Source organism: Melanostigma gelatinosum (assembly GCF_949748355.1).
Source record: "Melanostigma gelatinosum genome assembly, chromosome: 7".
NCBI classification, from domain to species: Eukaryota; Metazoa; Chordata; class Actinopteri; order Perciformes; family Zoarcidae; genus Melanostigma; species Melanostigma gelatinosum.
The window spans coordinates 15,598,938-15,618,391 of record NC_136640.1 but is presented as its reverse complement, the minus strand read 5'-3'; the positions used below and the strand labels follow the sequence as shown (position 1 = coordinate 15,618,391).

General features: G+C 41.7%; 1 protein-coding gene across 4 annotated transcripts in view; it reads right to left on the bottom strand.

The window, feature by feature from the left end:
* The window catches only part of ncam1b (neural cell adhesion molecule 1b), a 65,867-nt gene extending 47,450 nt beyond the window's left edge, over positions 1-18,417 (bottom strand). For all 4 annotated transcript variants that reach the window (XM_079272212.1, XM_079272213.1, XM_079272214.1 and 1 more), the window contains exon 1: positions 18,227-18,417. In XM_079272212.1, coding sequence (XP_079128338.1) covers positions 18,227-18,278 — 52 coding nt within the window. In that variant the 5' untranslated portion in view covers positions 18,279-18,417. The remainder of the gene's footprint in view (positions 1-18,226) is intronic.
* Positions 18,418-19,454: the final 1,037 nt, after the last annotated feature.

The window sequence follows — 19,454 nt, the reverse complement described above, 5'->3', positions numbered from 1 at the left end:
AACCACTACAACACTTGATTCATGGCTGTCTGATTGGACACAGCAGTGTACCCTCCTAGGAGTGACTATGCACACCGAAGAGGTTGTTAAAACACAAAACTGAACTTTGATCAATTTAAACCCAAACGCGGTGTAACAGGCGCCACTGCGGTGCGCTGGCTTCGTTCTGAGCAGAATTGTTGAGCATTTATTATAAGGACGGGTGTGCCCTGACTAGAGCTGAAATGATCAGTTGATTCATTGATGACTCGATAAGATGCACTAAATATATTTGGGTTTGTGACTGCTGGTCGAATAAAACTAGCAATTTGAATATGTCACTTTTGCCGTCTGGCCTTTTCCTAATTATTAGACCTAATGCAGATGCATACTTCTTAAAAGCAGAAACCAAAGAACTGGTCCAACCACAATAATTGTATTAGCGTTTGCATTGTGCAATCCTCCAAAAGATCCTAGCCTAATTAATAAAAAACTAGACTGTTATTTCAATTAACAGTTCAGGAGAATACACTTTGTTATTTACGTGACGGGAGACTCTTCACATCCTGAGAATTGAATTGTGGTGGGTGTGTTCGATATGCATCACTTGAGTCTGTTGCCAAACACGATTGTATTCCCAAGCTGAATTCAAATTAGGGAAGATATTTTTCCGGTCTATGCAGTTGCACATGAACGCACCATTCTCCCAGACTTGTCACTGCATTTCTAAGGACTAATGACAAGAATCAATCATAAATACAAAACAGGCACATAATTCTGAGCTGTGGTGAATCTATTTGGTTGAGTCTCTCAAATGTTATCTATATATGGGAAGCCATAACGTCTTAAACAGCATCATGACTCAAACTGAAGCCAAAATAGAAGTTAAAATTAACTCCTTAATGGACGCAAGCCTCTCTCAGCTACATTCCTTCTCCTCTCTTTGCCGCAGATAAGCTGAGAGTCAATGAGTTATGGTGCGCTCCACTTCAGCGGCCAACAGAATTCGCCCTCATTCAGGCAATTTAGTGAGAGTGCCCCTCAGCATCTGCCGCAGCTGTGCGCCACTCAACAAAAGCCCAGGGAGGCAGAGATCTGAGCGTCTGTGGCGCATCATGCCGTGCTGTGTACTCCTGTAATGACTCAGTATTTAGAAGGCTGAAAACAAGGCCAGAAGAAAATGCAGACACTTCAAATATAGGGGAGAGAAAGCTTCCGGAAAAATCACAGGAGAGAGAGATTAATTGTGGCTTAGTAAATCATTCAGAAAAGGATGTGAACCCAAACAATGCAGGATGAACACGTTTTGTCACCTAACAATTACGCCAAAAAGGCCAGTTTGATTTTCATGCAGTGCGGGGCTCCAGTGGAGCTGTACAACCTGAGAGAGAGCAGTCTGTCAGTATGTCTAAAAAATACATGCATAACCAGTGACATGGAAGGATTCTTGGAGGCTGAATACTGGGCACTGTGCAAAGATGTGTGGCGACTACATACATGAATAGGGAGTCTGTGTGGCACGAACAATGACTGAAACGGTAACATCTCTGCATGCGAACACAATGAATCACCACGGACTGTTGCAAAATAACACTCGTTCTTCCAGATTAATCACAACAGTGTTTCTCCAGTGGCTTCCCTGTTATAGCGCTAGTCACGACACAATCCCGTGAAAAAGCCCACAAAGCGGGCCCGCCTTCTCGCTACTTGTGAGAAAAGCGTTTAAAGGTTTTTTGCAGAATATGATACACTAATGCTGTGCTAACTGGTCAGAATTTCATGCATCCCTAATAATTCCTGTAACAACAAAAGGAGGCAAAAAAAGAGGGACAGGGAAGGGAAGGCAAGGAGGGAGGGAGCCACAAAGACCACTCAGCCACAAGCTGCCTGGGACTACGCAGAGCCCGAAGCCTGGCACATGCACACAGCTCTCTCTGTGTGTCCATTCAGAAGCCAGACAAGCTGGGACGAGCCGGATAAGTCTGCCTGTGACTCCACCAGGAAGAGGATCAATAAGAAGGGAATGCACCATTTCAGATACAGCCAGACAGAGCCAGGGGCAGGGCGGAGAGGCAGAGCAGCACTTGAGTGCTCATTATGTTGTGTAGGATGGCACAGCGTGTGCAGCCACTTCTCGGGGCGTCTGCGAACGGAAGGGAAGACAATTGCAGACCCATTAGAAGATTACGCCAGACAACAAGGTAATTGGATTAAAGCATTAATGAAAATAAAAAAGCTGGCACGAGCGTGTCTCCGTCAAGGTTCCAGAGCGGAGACGGATAATTGTGTGAACACGTTGACAAGCAGGTGGAGAAACCAGAGGAAACTTCTCCTACGACCAGAGAAATGCTGAACAATGTTCACCACGGCCATCCCCTCTCCCTGGCTTGCTGGCATGAACAGTTGGCTGCAGCTGAGCTTTTGGACGTCGCCCACCCAGCAGTCAATCACATACGGATGTCCCGCCTCCCATACTAAGAGAGTCTGATATTAACACCAGCCAAGTATCAAATGCCAGTAGTCTGCCAGCGAATGAACAAGGGTCACCCACCACAGTAGCCAACATGGTGATGCCTCAGCTGGTCTTTTCCTGTCCTCGTATTATGTCCCTGCTGACCACTGAACGCTTTTTGCCAACTGTAAGCCAATCAAATCAAAGCAGTGGCTGCACCTCAAACAGGCTTTTGATTAGCTGACTCAACAAAAAGCTGCAAAACTGTTATTTCCTCTTTTAAGTGAATGGTTTACCGGCCAAACAGTATGTTGACGATAACCGCGAACAAACAGCCGGCATGATAGAAACAGAAAGAAAAGACCAAGATAACGATCTAGGGTAGACTGTGGAACCAGGTTTGAGGTTGAAAGCCTCTATCTGTACATCTCCTTGCTGAATTTTTCACGTTTCTGATCTAATACAGAACATGAAAGCGCACTGGGTAGGTTGGTGTTGCAGCTCAGAGACCTATCAAGCAGACAGGTCATGAAACAACCGCAGCAGCAACACTGTTAACTGCAGTCTGAGAATTAATGTCGAAGGAGACTTACCCGGAAAAACCATTAAAACTCACCAAACATGGGATTTCACATTTAACTAACGGTGGTGAACATTTATACTTATACCTTGGTGCTCATTAATATACAAAAGTAAAGGACAAATATATAGAATTAAATAAATTATATATATAAGGCTTTTCTGTTAGCACTGTAAAAAAAACAACAGCCCTAGTTGTGTATTGACACTATTTTGTTTACAAAACACCAAAATAATAACTTTAATTGTGTACAAGTACCCAGCTTCCTGTAAAAAATACCTTCCAACTAGAGATGCTATAGTTGTAATTTGCATAAAAGTACACAATTCAAATGATTAGGACATAAATGATTGTATTATTTAAATATTAGCTTTGCTTAAAGAAAATATTGGCATTAGCAGTTTTAAATATATATTATAAGCTTCTTCGAGCTTAGACCTACATGGTAACATTTGAAGACATCACGATTGCGTTACAATAGGGGGGGTTAGCTTGAAAATAAGACCAATGCAAAATAAATGGTCAGATTTAAAATTCTATAATTGGCCTTGCTGCAGTTATCACTTTAGCAGCATATTGCTTTAAAGGTTCGTGCTCAGGGTCTCGCTCTGAATTCTCATCTCTTTTCCTGGAAATATTCAACAAAGAAAGTCGTTTTTCTTTTCTTTTAATGGTGAGGAAATGATTGTCCTGCCCTTCTGACAAGGGCATGCTGGGTACTCCGGCAGCATTTGCGTGTTATTCAAGGCCGTCCCTCATTAATCCGCACCACATCTAATTGTGCTAAGCCATAACAGAGCCACGTTCTTCCAATATGCTTCCAGTTGCTGACTAATTATGAGATGCTGCTGAAAAGCTAGATGAGGACGGGTAACACTAGTGAAGCCTTTTTAGATAAACGTGTGCTAATAGGTTCAGTCGTGACCTGTTGCGCATATCAATAATGAAGTTGCCCTTTTCAGATTGACACTTGTGGAGTACATTTGTGAGTACCAGACACCTTTAAAGAGGGATAAGTATTGTTGTGTACAGTATATCACACTGTGGATACAAGTTGTGATAACTTGCAATGCAGTAAGATACTAAGCCTTTCCCAAAAGGCAATAAAACACCATGGATAGGTGTGAGTCCATCAATGGGATAGCATACAAAGAAACACAGCGAGATGTTTTTGGATCGTGGAGAAACCATAGCACCCAAAGGAAACCTGTTCGGTTCAAACAGGTGGTGCTATATGTCGCTGACGCAGGTCGAATGAAGCCTGGTTGCTGAAACCGCCCCAACTTGCTCTAAGCTACCAAACTAGCTAAGGCTAACAAGCTAGGCTGTTGCTAACGTTAGCCCTGACGTCTTGTTGGTACCAATACTATACATACTGGCAGTAGAATTTTAACACTTTGGCACATGACTTCTTCATTCAATCAATCACTCTATTTGTCACATGAAATCGTGCTAGGTTAACGTTACAACCCCAGTGAAATGCAATCCCATCAGCTCCTTCAATTTGAGCATTAGCGTAAACTTTATTCACCAAAAGGGACACACCTCCTCCTTTTTACTTGCCAGAGTCCTCTGTTCTGTCAGATAGGTGTATAGAAAAATGCCGCAAACCTGTATTCCAGGATTTAGGTAAAGGGAATATCGTATAAATTTCACATTACACTGTAAATAAAATTGTCCAGCCTCGGACGTTGCCGCTTGGTTTAAACATCCGATGTGCTGCACTTGAGGAGGATTGGGCAAGAGGGCAGTTAAGGGAAGAAATGGTCGGTGAATCTGAAGAACTTTGCTGTTCAGTGTGTTGTTTTTTTCAGTCAGCCAAGTCTGTCACACAAATGTGAATCATTCTGCACATTTGGTGGGACAACACATTCATACTCTGACTACACAAGCAATGACTCACGAACAACACCTGTTATTACACCTGCTAAGCAAATCTGTTCATGTTTACTGTTAGCATGTAATATCAGGGGCATCCGATGCATATTCAATGCACACTCAAGAGATTAAATGTACTTTATCATATACCACAGAAGATTTTATTTGATTTTAAAGCACCGATGGGGGGCTGTGGTTCCTGTATTCCTCTCATGATCCTGATATAGCCGTCAGTACAACAGAGCAAGGGGAAGCCCAAGGTTGTGTTTTGCATTCTCTGAGGCAGACCGGCTAGGCGTGGTCTGTCTTCACAACGGCTCCTCTGAGGGGCGACAGATGGCACAGAGGCACCTTACAACACAACATGAGCTTATATGTACACACACACACACACCTTGTTGGCCAATCAGAGACTGGACTGTAAAAATAGACACTGGGACAAGGATAACCTCCAGAGAGAACTCTATTCCTCAGGGCTAGAATCTCCGGAGACATATACAGAGAAGGAAGACTATCGCCATCAATCTAGGCACTTAAAAACATGGTTGTGATTAATTAGAGTGAGGTAATGCATTTCTTCAGACTTTATGCCTGCTCCGTTATACGTGTAATAGGACGCTCAATATGCGATAGTCTCAGCTAAGTGGCTTGGACTAATTTCATTACCAGCGGATATGCATGGATTTGAGGGTCATATCTGTCTTAAATGGGTTTTCAGGTGTTATACCTTGACAGCAGAACATTTGGTTGTACTTGGAGTGAGGTATACGCTGCTGATGCGCTTATAATATTGCACCAGATCATTGCATGTGCCATTATTTGTTGTTGGTGAGTGTTGTTGGACCTCATTGGTTTGACCTCCAGATGATAACAACCAGTCAAGACAGCTAATTAGCCGACAACAGATTTAGCTCCCTTGAAATTCATTGAAGCCGATGCAGCACACACTGCACATTTTAGCTGCTGCTCATTGGATGTTCTGTTACAAATCCTGAGAGCTGCACTCCTGGAATACATTTGTCTGGAGCAGAGACACCTGGGAGACTCTGCCAGAAAAAAATTCAATTCATCACAGAAAGTTGATTTCGATCTCGCTAATGAAATGACTTGTTAATGAAATTCAAGTCATACTGTATTTAAACTGGGAGAATTAACTCATTGGGGGAATGCATTAAGTGGAAGTTTTCATTTACATACATGTATCATCAGAAATTGACAAAAAGTTGATACTGAAAAGTATCGTAAAGTACGGTATCGTGTACATAACACAGACTCCACATAGGAATGTAGTAAAAAATGTATTAACCACAGACTAAATGTGTTGCTGCTCAATTCTGGTTCTTCATCTAGATTGTATCATGCCGTTTAGACACTTGGATTCATTATGTCTCTGAGGGACACAGGAACTTTTGCCAAAAACCGAGAGCTAAAATGTCACAGGGAAATCAGGACTCAGTCTGCATGAAAAACCCTGACACAACAGTTTAACCTTCACATGACAGACTGAACATTTTTCTGATCTATTAACAAAACTGCAAGTATGAAAGATGTTTCAAAACTACCCATGTTCACTCAAGCCATCACACGCCACTACATGTAAGTGTGGGGTCTTCTTTAGGAGACAGCACAAGGTCTCATGTGACATCTCAGAAGATTCCGTGAAAACAAAATGATTCCTCTGGTTTCATGTCCAACTAGTACCACAACTCTAACAGCGAGCATGCTTCCCACTCTGACTGTGTCTACTGACGACAACAGAGACTCACAGTCTGTTCACACACGTAAACAGATTCACTTGAAAAGACCTTCGCCCAATTATTCGGTGGAAGTAAACACAGCATGCGTTTCATCATGATGCTCGTGCCACTTGTTTAGGGTTGCAACTCTCCTCTGGTAATCTAAACAAGATCGCCTTGAGACGCAAGCACATTTAACCACAGTTGCCTCAGCCCACAGCATGCTAGCACTGTGGAGAAACATGTCCCCCACCAATGAATAAATATCCACAACCTCAGGCAAAACAGAGCTCAAGCGCTGCATTCCTCCCAGCTGATTTTTCTAATTAGGTTCTATGAGAAAAGGAGCTTGAAAACAGGGCTGCATGTCTTACAACAACACATCACGATGCCACGATTTTGACAGAAACTGTGGAACTGCAGGCCAAAACCAGATCTATGTTAAATGAGCCGTCTTATGCCCTTGTTTGTGAGTACTAATCAATACCCACACAGTCATTCAAATCTCGTGATCCAATGACTTGTTCGGTCTACATAGATCCGGAACATACAGAACATTTACTTTACATGTAGCCAATCACAGCATTTATTCCAGCCAGTGGTTTCCCTCGTCAATAACTGACTGACAGTGTGTACAAAATCAATAGGAATACAATATTTTAACAAAACAGAAGGAGGTAACACTTATACAGACAGTAACAGAAAGAAAAAATACATTCCCATGAATGTAGAGACATGTATTCAGATAACCAAAGATATAAGAAATTGTAGAGCAAAGATACATGTGAACCACGGATCAATACACAGTTTAACATTGTTTTACTGACAATCTTTATCCGTCAATATTCAGTACAATTGCGATCGGCATTTAAGCTTTTCCAGTCGGCGATCTCTGATAATGTTACACTGTAAACAACCAATCTGAGTTCAAACTGACACAAGGACAACTAATGATGGCGGCATCGGCCAACAAACAAAGGTTCCGTTTGGTTACATTCTGATGCATTCAGGTTGTATTTTAGTGTTGGGCGAAGGTAATATATAACGTTGTGGCACGTTCACATGTAATATATCAAAATTTATATTAGAGAGGGAATTATGACCTGTTTGCACGAGCTCTAAGAAGCTTCCAATACATTAGTAAAACAAGATTTGTTTTAATCAATAAAAATACAATCCCTTATGTTCTTATCTTATCACTTGAATTGTGTCTCTTTATGAAGAAAAGTGTTATAAATTACTTTAACAAAGTAAAAGGATAACATTTAAAATTGTTCACACTGACTTCAGACCAGCTGCTGTAATCGCACAGCAGAGAGATCTGTATCTGCCAATATGGATCATCAATGATTGGCAATTACTATCGATGGCAAAAAAACATGATCAGGGACCTCTGAAAGTTGTATTTGCTCCCTTTTTTCTTATGTGCTGATCCGATCCGTGACACGATCCCAACCGTGAGCTTTATGATCCGTTGCACCACTACATAGGTGGATGCTTATTTATCTGACACCCTATGATATCAACAAACCAGAAAACCCCGTGTGAAAACATTTTCCAATGTGGTGCAATAAGGCCGACGAATGATGTGAATGCCACAGCTGATGTCAAACATCCTTTATGCTCCAGCATGGAGGCGTACATCCAGGGGTGAAACGGCGCCCTGACCCTGTTCAGTCAAAATGTGTTTCAGCTGTGTGTTTCTGTGGCCAGTGAGGCAGAGAAGCAGCCACATGCCGTCATAAGGCAGAGAACAGCCCTTCACAGGCATACCCCCCCCCCCACTAATGGCTGTTGTGGAGGAACCTCCAGTAGATGCACAAATCCCCTGTATGCATTAAGATTACAGCCAATGATTACTGTTTGCTAACAGCATACAGCACAGTTACTGGTTTCTTTATCCAAATTCACAATGTTTCCAATAATAGTCCACAAAATAGTGTTTTGCAAAATGTGTATTTCGTTTTTCACAAAATCTCCCCATGCTTCAAAATGTTTTTTTCTTGAGAATGACTAGATACCCAAAATAAGCTGTAGGGAGTATAGTGTGAGCTACATCAAAGGCAGGTTTTGGGTGGCTAAATTATAAAACACTAGCTTGCTGCATTGCGGTTTCCCACAGGATTTCGTGAGACTCTCCCCTGAAAATAAGAATCATTGTGTTTTTGTAAACCTAAGAATGAGAGGTTTGTATCTACAAGCGGAGCGGGACGTCTTCACCGAGCCGGCCGCCATGTTTCTCCTGTAGCCGATATCAGAAAAACCAAACTCAGGCTCTAGATGGGCAATTTGCGTTTTCCCGCCGCTCATCGTTGTTCTACTACATGCTGGGCACACAGGATAATCTTCAATTGGTTGCAATCTAGAACCTCCCTGTTGGATGCCTCCAACACCACTGTGCCCTAGCAAACAGTTTCATCAACACAGGTTGTATAGATATGAATGGTGGATGGTATGAACTGTGGCGAGATAAATTTGACTATGGCGGGCCGCAGAGTCCAGGTAACACTGTGAGTGTTTGGAGCAAAACCATGGACGTGAATCTACTTAAACTGCTTCAAGCTTCAGAATGATGAGTGAATATAAGTAACACAGACAGTAACGAAACATTGATCGTGATCGTCTTTAGATTGATTTTTCTAAATGTTGTGGTATCATTTTGCAACATTTCAAGGGCGCATAGATGCCCTGTTCCTCTACACTGGCCTGGTTACTATGACTAGTGCTGTAAGATAATTTAAATTGCTTTAGAGGGGCCTGTCATCTGCCTTTGCACTCCGTGACATCCATGGAAAAGATGAACAACGGGGTTCATCGTGACACATCCGGCTTCTGCTGGCAAAGAGAGCACGACGGCTTTTAGGCATGTGGAAGTCAAAGACTCCTACTGAGAGGAGATCCTTCAGGGAGGAGCATGAGAGACATGACAAAACAGACAAGATGCCAAACATACAGTGTACACAAAGAAAAGTTCACTTCAAAAGATGGCACTGCATTACAAACAAAGTTTAAGTTGACCAAGTGGAACACCAAGCTTCAAATACAACCTTTATCTATTCACATTGTGTGTTTGAATCAATAACCTTACAGGCCTCCTTCGTCCCCCTTGTACCTTCTCACTTACCGTAGCACGCTGCCTCATTAAGAGTCCAGTGGTCAATAATTAGAGGCAGTAGCAACAACGCTGCCTGTACATTTTGAAATCCAAAGAACCGATTTTAATGAATTGTAATAATATGTTGCCTGTAAGTTTAAAGGAGCAATATACGACTCATATAGCAGCAAACAACTGTTTGCTATGTAATGATAGAGTTGTGTAATGAAGAGAATGAAGTCCATAATCACGAATAATCGCAAAAATCCATGCGATTAATCGCGATTAAATATTTTAATCGTTGCCCAGCACTACAAAATATATATATATTTTTTAATATATGTTCTCCTGATAATAGAATAAGATATCATTAACCTGTATAAAACCGCTGAAATGCAAAAAATACAGCAATATACCATGAAACCCTCAGAATCTCAGAAAAAATACCGTGATCCATATTTTCGGTCGTACCTCCCAGCAATACATGCACTGGAATCCTTCTTAATGCTAGCCCTTCTGCTTGCCTGTAGACAGCTGCACACAGACATGCAAGGTGCTTCATCCCAAGTGTTCCACCTGCAAAAGGGAGTGTGGTTGAGTTGATGCCAAGGATGCTAATAGCGCTCCAGCTAACAGGGAATGAATGACTTGCAACAGTCGCCCCCTTCGCCCTATATAGCACAGGAATCACTGCCGTAAGTCTTTTCAGGGAATGGAACAGCAAATCCTCATGACCCCTCAATATATCTTTCAATAAGTCCTCAAGAGGTACCTAACAGTTCAATTACACAGTAGTCAGAAAACACCCCAGTAACGGGGCCAAACAATATCCAAACAGCCGTCAGTATTTGAGAACAAATCGAATCAACCACTGAGCACTTAACTATGGTACTCCAGTGACCTCTGACCCAGAGACGGACTCTAATCCCCTACAGTCTCCTGGCTACACCTCTTCTCTCTTAGGTTCAAGAATTCTGCTTAGTGCTACGTTCAACTCTCCATGATATTGCCCGTTAATGTTCAGTGAAAACACCTTGAAATTACCTTTAGCTTCTCAAAATCCCTTCCTTCCTGGTCTGTCTGTGAAAAGGGTCTGTGGTGGATCTTCTGAATCTCCAAGTGTGTGACGTCCTGGTGACGCTACCGTTGGGATAAAAGGTTGTCGTGGCTCCATGTGTATTAGAGGAAGTGCTTGGCTAAATGCATTCCAGTTAACGGTTCTCTATACCTCAGTCTGCCAAAATGGGAAAAAATATGAATGTCACAATGCCATCTCTCTTACAAGGCCGCAATATTTCTCCCCGCGCTGCAGAGTGCAGCGAGGTGAGCAGCATGGCAAATGTTGGTAAGAGATGGTGTAGCGTCCTTAACATTACTCATTCATTATTCATTGGGGTCAATAACCACAGGCCTATATGTGCTGTCCAGCAAGTCAAAGGGGATGTTCAGCTCTCAGACTGCACTGTGTCAAATGTGTCAACCTGGTCAAATGTTCAAATTTAAATGAAAGCTGATTATTATGAATGTCTATTTGTGAGAACAGTACGTTAGAAAGCGATAGGAATAAATCAAAAATTAACTCAAATGTTCCCTGTATGACAGCTTACGGCAGCATAAGGATCGAGTAGATCAATACAAAGAGCTTTGTAAATATTTGTAAATATTTCCTATTTAACATACTATGAAAACAGTTCATCATGATCTGCACACTTTACAGGAGCGACACAGCTCTACTTCACAATTAGAAATAGGAGCCATGTTGCCATGTGGCCTTGGTTTCTTTCTATCATTGGACATATCGGTTACATCATTTTAGATTACTCTGCGCGGATGTTTAAATGAGGTTAATTCCCTTCCCCAATGCTATCATTTTCTAAATTTCCCTTTTCCTCCTAGTCCTCTAAAAATCCTAACACTGTGACATGAACCCATAAAACATGATCAGCTTCAGAATAATGAGACACTAAGCTGATCCCGATGGATGTAAGTTATTATACGTTTATAAAAAAAAGGTGATTATTATATATATACCTTCTTTTTTTACAAGTACGGGCCATTTCTATGAATAAAGAGCCTTTGAATAAATAGTTGGCAGACTGATTGCAAAGTCTGAGGGTTATCTGTGCATGATTTCATATAAAGTACTCACAATGAATGCACTGCAATCCGCAAAACTTCCCAAAAGATGTTAAGTGGGTTAAAATATACTTGAGTGACAGTTAGAATACTTATGCAGGATCACTGACATCCTTTAAAAGTGGACCCTACACATTGAATGGATAAAGACTATTAGACTACAGCTGTTATTGCTCATCTGGAGACGGTAGAGGAGTGTGACGTTAGAGGAGAGGGTGACACACTATGGCGGCTGCATAAAAAGAATGCCTTGGGGCTCAGCAATCTGCAATTTCTCCCCTGCTCCGTGCATGGTGATGCCTCCTTTAGTGTTGTCAATAATGAATGCACCGTGATATGCATGGATGCATAAGAAGACACACACTTCCTCTGCTTCCTCTGCCACTCCTTAAAAGACAGTCGCCAGCTAAATCCGAGCCAAACGGCACGTAGCCTTATTACGGTAAGATGAGACATGCCCTCGTTTCCTTAAAATCAGACTGTAAAGCTTGCTTTCAGGAGTTGCCGTCGCAAGCAAATTGCGTCGTGAGCTCATTTTCTCTTCCGGGGGCCACGAAACAAGGCTGTGCTGCCTTTGTTTTGGGTCACATGAGTCCTGTTTTTCTCACAAATAAGACATGGAGAGGCAGAGAGGGAGACAGGTGGTGCTTTCAGCTCTTACAAGCCGAAGGAAAATGGGAAATCAGTCTTTATTCGCAAGGTATGTAGCATAGAGATTAACACAGCTGAAGGTGACCGGTCAGATCTGATCAACTGAGAATGGGAAAGAAAATGGCCACCTTGAAATGGCTCAAAGTTGTCTCCATCACTGTCAACAGGAGACGGTGGTCTGAACAAACAATTGACACTTGACAAAAAAACGTTGGCGAAGTCTGCAACACCCTGTCACAGGTTTCTTTTGTCCCACAGAGTAAACGCTTCAAAGTGGAGAGAGGCCACATAATGCCTAAAGGTTCACCAATCTAGGGTTACAACCCTGTGTTCACAGCGCTGGCCTCTTTTGAAGTTGATGAATGACAAAGACGCGCTCCTCTAATTTCCTGATAGCTCTGAGATCTTATTGTTAACATGTTTTCAGTCACACCGTGGTATGAAGTTAAGTAGAATTGCAATCTTGAGCTAGAAAGCAATGTGAAGCAGGTCTTCAGCACTCACGTACAGTATAGAAACATAATCTAAAACAAAGCTAGGCTACTCTAAATTATACCGAGTTAATATCTCAGGCCTCACAAAATCACCAAAACAAACACTAAGCCCCACAGCCGGCGCCTCATCTGTGAGCAAAGGGTGTTTATGTTGCTCTCACAGTGCTTCACGGGGTCACGTGCATGTGTAATGTCATCTTTTTACAGTCCCTAGGCAATCAAGTCTCTCAGACCTGGATCTGTCTGATCCACTCCCTATCATAGAAGAGTCAAGTAGTCCTGACCGTAACAAAACCAGTCTCTCCCTCTTGCTTCTCCTTGATAACACTGATTGAAAAACACAGCATCTATGACGTGCAAGAGATGTGGGAGCTTTAAAACTACAGTCTGCAGTCTGATTTAGAGGGAATGGGTATTTTTATGTGCACATGTGAATTTGTTGAACTAGGCCAGGGGTCGGCCCCTCTGTTGCGGCTCCCTGAGTCTTTGTGCAAAAAAAAGAAAAAATTGAATTTATTTTAATGTTTTTTGTCAGTGGACAATCTTTCAAAGGGAACATCTCATATCTTGGAGTTTGAGGTGATACTGTGTCATGGAAAATAAAAAACGTTTTAATATTTAGTCAACTAAAATGTGCGTCACATCCTATTACATCGCCGTCAAGCGCCGTCCCCTGCAGGTGGCTCGTCGTGATTGCAGACTCTGTAAGGTTATCAATGGATAAATCCAAAAAAAGAAAACTCCTGGAAGAAAATAGAAAATAGAGAATTTAATTCTGCGTATTTATTTGCGTTCACTGCCAACAACGCTGGCCTAGCTGTATGCTAAATATGTGGCGAGAAATTTGCAAACAACAAAAAATCGAATGTTGAAAGACACTTTCAGACCAAACACACAGCATTTGCTGAAAAAGATCAAGCTGGAGATGCGCTAAATATCGCTCCCGCCTCACAGATGACAGCCTGCAGTCCTGTTTGAAGCTCAAAGTCACATCTTACAGCCCTGACATAGAGAAACTCTGCAGCGATGTTCAGAAACAAAAGTCACATTAAACAGGTGAGAACACTATCATTTAATTGGCTATTATCTTGGAGAAAAATATTTATTTTAGATCCTGAACTGATGTAGTTGTGTTTTTATGTTCAGGCACGACGGTTGATGGCTGTACATGTCTGAGGAAAGAAGAGGATGACCTCGCACTGAAATGGACTTTAGTCTTACTTAAATACAAACTGCCTATTTTTTTATCTTCACTCATTTTAAGATATTAGGCTGCAGCTATATGTTATATTCATTTCAAAGTAAGCTACTTTTTATTTAATATTTTTTCCACAAACATGGGGAGAGGACCCAAATAGACTTGACTTGTTCTGTGTTTGATTCACTTCTGCAGCTATATGTTATATTTATTTCAAAGTTATTTTATTTATTTTCCACAAACATGAGGACCCAAATAGACTTGAATTGTTCCGTGTTTGATTCACTTCTGCAGCTATATGTTATATTTATTTCTAAGTTATTTCCCACAACTATGGGGAGGACTCAAGGCCTGCATAGTTCTGTTTAGTTATGTGACCTCAATGTAGGCCTACACATGCCAGTGTATTTCTTTTCTCCTCTTCATGAAAGTTAAAATAGCAATAAAATGTCAATAATTGTCTTTATTCTTGTTCTATTATTTCATAAATACAACAAACTATAGTTTTTGTATGTATAATATAACTAAATATAAAACGTATATAAGCTGTGATATCGAATAGCTTTTGCGGCTCCAGACACATTTTATTTGGTGGAAAATAGAGCAAAATGGCTCTTTGGACAGTAAAGGTTGCTGACCCCTGAACTAGGCCGAGCTAAAATAGCTAAAACATTCACGGCTGACAGTTTTTTCCAAGATATTGTCTCCCAAGACAGCAGTTATGTTCTTCCATCATCAGTTCCACTCGGAAACATATTCTGGTTCAATCCTCTAACGCTGAGTCCACGCCGTGTTCTTTGGCAGGTTCAGTTATTTGATGAGACAAAAGCTAAATCCCACACAATGGAGGGGAAAAGATACATCAGGCCTTGCACTTAACTCGCTTTGGCTGGATTTCCCCAATGGACCTCCCTTCAGACGTCTGTCTGACTTTAACACGATGTTGCAGAGAACTACTTGACGCTCCGATCCGAAGGCGTGTTATTTAGCAGCGACTGCAAATGCACGTGACGGGACAGTCACTGCTGCTGCTTTGGTTCATAAACAATTACCACTGGTTCCCTCACAGATGCACTCGCTCTCCATGACGGCTTTAATCAAATGCTTGATTGTGTTTTGCTTTGCTGGTAAAGTGAAGCACCGAGCCAACGATCCCATGTAGTGTTAAAAGGCTTGACAGAAAATGTTATCGTTTGAGTCATTTATTAATCGATAATCCCAAACATTCACTTGGTTTCAGCTTCTCAAATGTGAGCATTTGATTCTTTTCTCGACTTTATAGAATTGGAATTGGAAAACATTTAGGTTGACAAAAGAAGAATTGAAGAAATCAACAAGAGAAATTGTGGCGGGCGGGGGGGGGGGGTGGGAGAGGATCTATTTAGTTGGACCTCCTAAATAAATTCTAAATATGGGAAACACTGCTGGCGGTGCACGATGTGCACACCCTTTTCAAAGTAATCACTCCATCATGTTTGGAGCAGTTGGAATTGCAGCCATTGCTTTTGGCAAAGTTGATTTCCATCCTCATGAAGCAAAGTCAGATGTGGAGAAGTCTGGAGTATTTCGTAAGTCGTTCTGCAGTCAGCCATGATTCCATCTTGCTTTGTAATTAGAGCAGCGTACGTCATCATTCCCGCATGGCCGGACTGATGATGTAACACAGGCTAAGTGAAACAATCAGTAAACTAGAGGGCCACGTCGTGCTGTTGAAGCGAGAGCCATATGGTGAGATGATGAAGATTGCAATTCATTCATCATATCCCACAGGTTGAGGACATTGGGAACTCTTCTCTTATCTCGCCTAGTTTCGCTTCGCTTCTCTCTCTCTCTCTCTTTGAATTCTGGAGGCTATATTTCATTTCATGTCAGAAATGCAGTCTTGAAATTCTTCCACATTTCCAGTTATCAGTTTGAAGAGGATCAATTAATAATTGTGTCAAGAGGCTCAACAGGCCCATTGAGCAGGCAGCCAGCAGAGAGGAAAGGGAAGAGAAAGACGGTTAAGCCCATCCAAATCTCAGCTCAGTCACAAACACGGAGACTCTGCCGTGTCCTCATCCAAGTTAGATTACTATCTGTCTTTGTTTTGCAGAAAATGACAAAACTGACATTTACAAAAGTACTACTTCTGACATTTGTGCAGCGCAAAACCCGACAATAGCAGAATTAATGAAGGAGTAGAAAACAGACATTTGTATTTTAGCTTCAGTGACGGCACATGATTAATGTGAAGAAGAGATCAGTCTATTGAAAGGTCAGAATCACTCTGTTCTATCCATATCCAACATGTTTCATCACCCACTTTCTATTGTACACAATTGTAGATTTAAGGAAATGTTATCATATAGGATCAAAACCAAACCCCACATTCCCTTTCCTTATTACGTTGGACAATACAGATAAACACAGAAGTCGGCCGGGCTGATATATATCAACTAAAATTAGGTTGTTGCAGATCAGTGACAAGAAACGTTAGTACAGAAATGTCAAAGATATGTTTTTAAAGGCATTGACAAACAGGGCCACCATTACACTGTAGGTATTCTCCCTCAAACAGAACAGAGAACTTTAAGAGGCTGAAGTTTCTCAGTTTATTCTTTATTATTTTTAGATCTCATCTAATGCCTCCATTAAACTAACAGGCTTTCTCATGATGTGCAGTCGTATCATTGTAAGTGTTTAAGTGCAATCGGCGGTAGATGCATAACTAAATAACGTGTCAAATACATTAGAATATTCTTCAATTAAATTAGGAGGAGACTGAAACCCATCATGAGGGTCTTGCAAATTGACATTTATTCATAAAATGATCCCAAGAGAAATTTCATTAGCATTACAATGCAGAGAGGGCTCCACTTCCTGTGTGTTTTCCTCCCTTGCCGAAGGATACCTCTGCACATATTGGATTGTATATGAAGGATTAAAAGGCTATCCCACGAAAACCCTGAGCCCGAGTGTAGCTGAGAGTACTACACCAACCGTAATTGCCTCGCATGTCAAATCACTGATTTTAATCAAAAAAAATGGGTGTGCAAAAGCTATTAAAAATGCAATTCGTCACAAAACTCCCTCAATTACAAATTGCGTAAAGACACAAGTTAGAGGATCTCATTTCAAAGCCTTTATCCTGGCATCAGATTACATAACAGATGATTCAGAGTAGAAGTTGTGCTCACGATGCATCAGTGTGCCTGAAATAAACCCACATTGTCCCTGAAAGAGCCTTCATGTACTTTATGCAAGCGTGCATCCATTGTCAATAAGCCCTCCTATCATCATGCCATCACACCTGCACACATCTCCACTTCAGACATGCCATGTGTTTCATTTTGCACAATGTACCTTGAACTGAGAGAACGTGACTCAACCCAGAAGGCTGCTTGAGCATGTGTGCATAAATGTGCGTGTGTGTGTGCGTGTGCGTGTGTGGGTGCATGTGTGGGTGTGTGTGCGTGTGTGTGTCTGCAAATACAAGGAGCCCAGCATCACTCCCCCATCAACAACAAACACGTCCCATGCCAGGAGACAAACGGCCGACACCAACACGGTCATAAATAGGCTAAAAACAAATCCCAAATGGCACATATAATGCTCACATTCATTCCAATACAATTTACCAGCGTGTCCTTTCTGGATGTTTTATTGAATGCACAATACCGCTAAGTCAGCAGCGTACAGGCTGGTCACGCGAAGAGTATATGGGTTATGTAGCCCACTGTGTGTGCGTGTGTGTGCGTGTCTCCAGAGAAAATGGTTCCCGAACACATTAGCAGCAAGCTGTTTTTACTTTTAAAAATATAGCACATCACCCTGCTCGCAAGTAAGCTTATTAGCAGCAGTCGCAGTACCGTTACCGCTGCATCTGCTGTACAGAGTGCCTGCGGGCGGCGGAGGGAGGGAGGAGGAGGAACACCAGGAGGCGAGAGGATGCCTGCTGCCGTGACTGACCACTGCTAAAGGGTGGCGATGTCCAGAGCAAGACATACACATGTATATCTGGAGTGTTGCATGTGAGATGGTCTTACCTGTACAGCCCACAAGAAGCAAGGCTAGAAAAATATCTGTTGACTGGACCATCGCAACTCCCGAATAACAGCGTTAAACAGTGTGGCGTTCAGGTTTAATCTCCGCTCGGTCCCTACGGTGTTGCCCTCCGGTTTCCTGCTTTATCTCAGCAACAGTTCGTCCACTGCTAAAGCTGGTCGGTGATAACTGTCAGCAGCAGCGTCGTTGGTGACAAGCAGCGGCCGAAGATTAGCGGTGATGAGCGCCAGTGCACTGTTCAAAGTCTGACTGACAAGCGGAGCCTTCTCACACACGTGGATTAATCCGCGGAATGAAAAAAAACCTCCCGTTAAATAGTGCGCGGGCTTTCAAAGGAAACCCATGTCATGGGGAAACCCCTGCGATATTCATGCAAACAAATACAGCTCGCCTTCTGATCAGGAGTAATAAATAGTATTAAAAGAGTTTAAAATAAATTTCCTTTCAAGCTATGAAAAAAAAATCTACATTCATAACAGCTGTGTTTTCTGTGATAACAACGTATTTCTAAGAGGACACCAACTGTGCATGTAAAAATACATGCAAAATAAGGCACCCTTCATAAAGGGTTTATATGGCTTTTATGTAGATTTAATAAAGCTTTACAGAAATATGTAGGTATTAGACTATATAGACTGTATTGTGGGAAATGATTGTCATACAAATGAATAAGAATCACTTTGGGTTGCTGATAGATCTGAAATATTCATTCAATTAAACTAGTTGACCGACAGACAAATAATTGACAATTATTTTGGTAATTGATTAATCGCTACAGTAATAACATTTTAAGTGGTTTAGTAAACAACAATTCCAGCTTGTGATTTGTGATGCTTTGTTGCTTTTATTAATCTTTTCACATTTACTTAATTTAACCGTCCATGTTTACCTTTACGAGGGTTCAAAGGCAGTTTTAAAGCTTTTATCACACCACCCAGAATGTAATTGTGGTAGAGAAATATAAAAAAAACTACTTTGTTTTAATTTATTGATGTAATCCCTTTTCCATAATATTGAAATAGTGAAAGCTGAGTGAGAAAATACAATCAGCCTTTAAACCCCATCCATTTCAAAAATACTGCCATGAGTCAAATACTCCACCGACCCCCCCCCCCCCCCCCCTTCAATGACCAAAGAGAGCCTTATGCAACACATTTTTGCTCGCACAGCAGGGGGGAACCGTAGCATGTGGCACCCTAACAGGGCGGT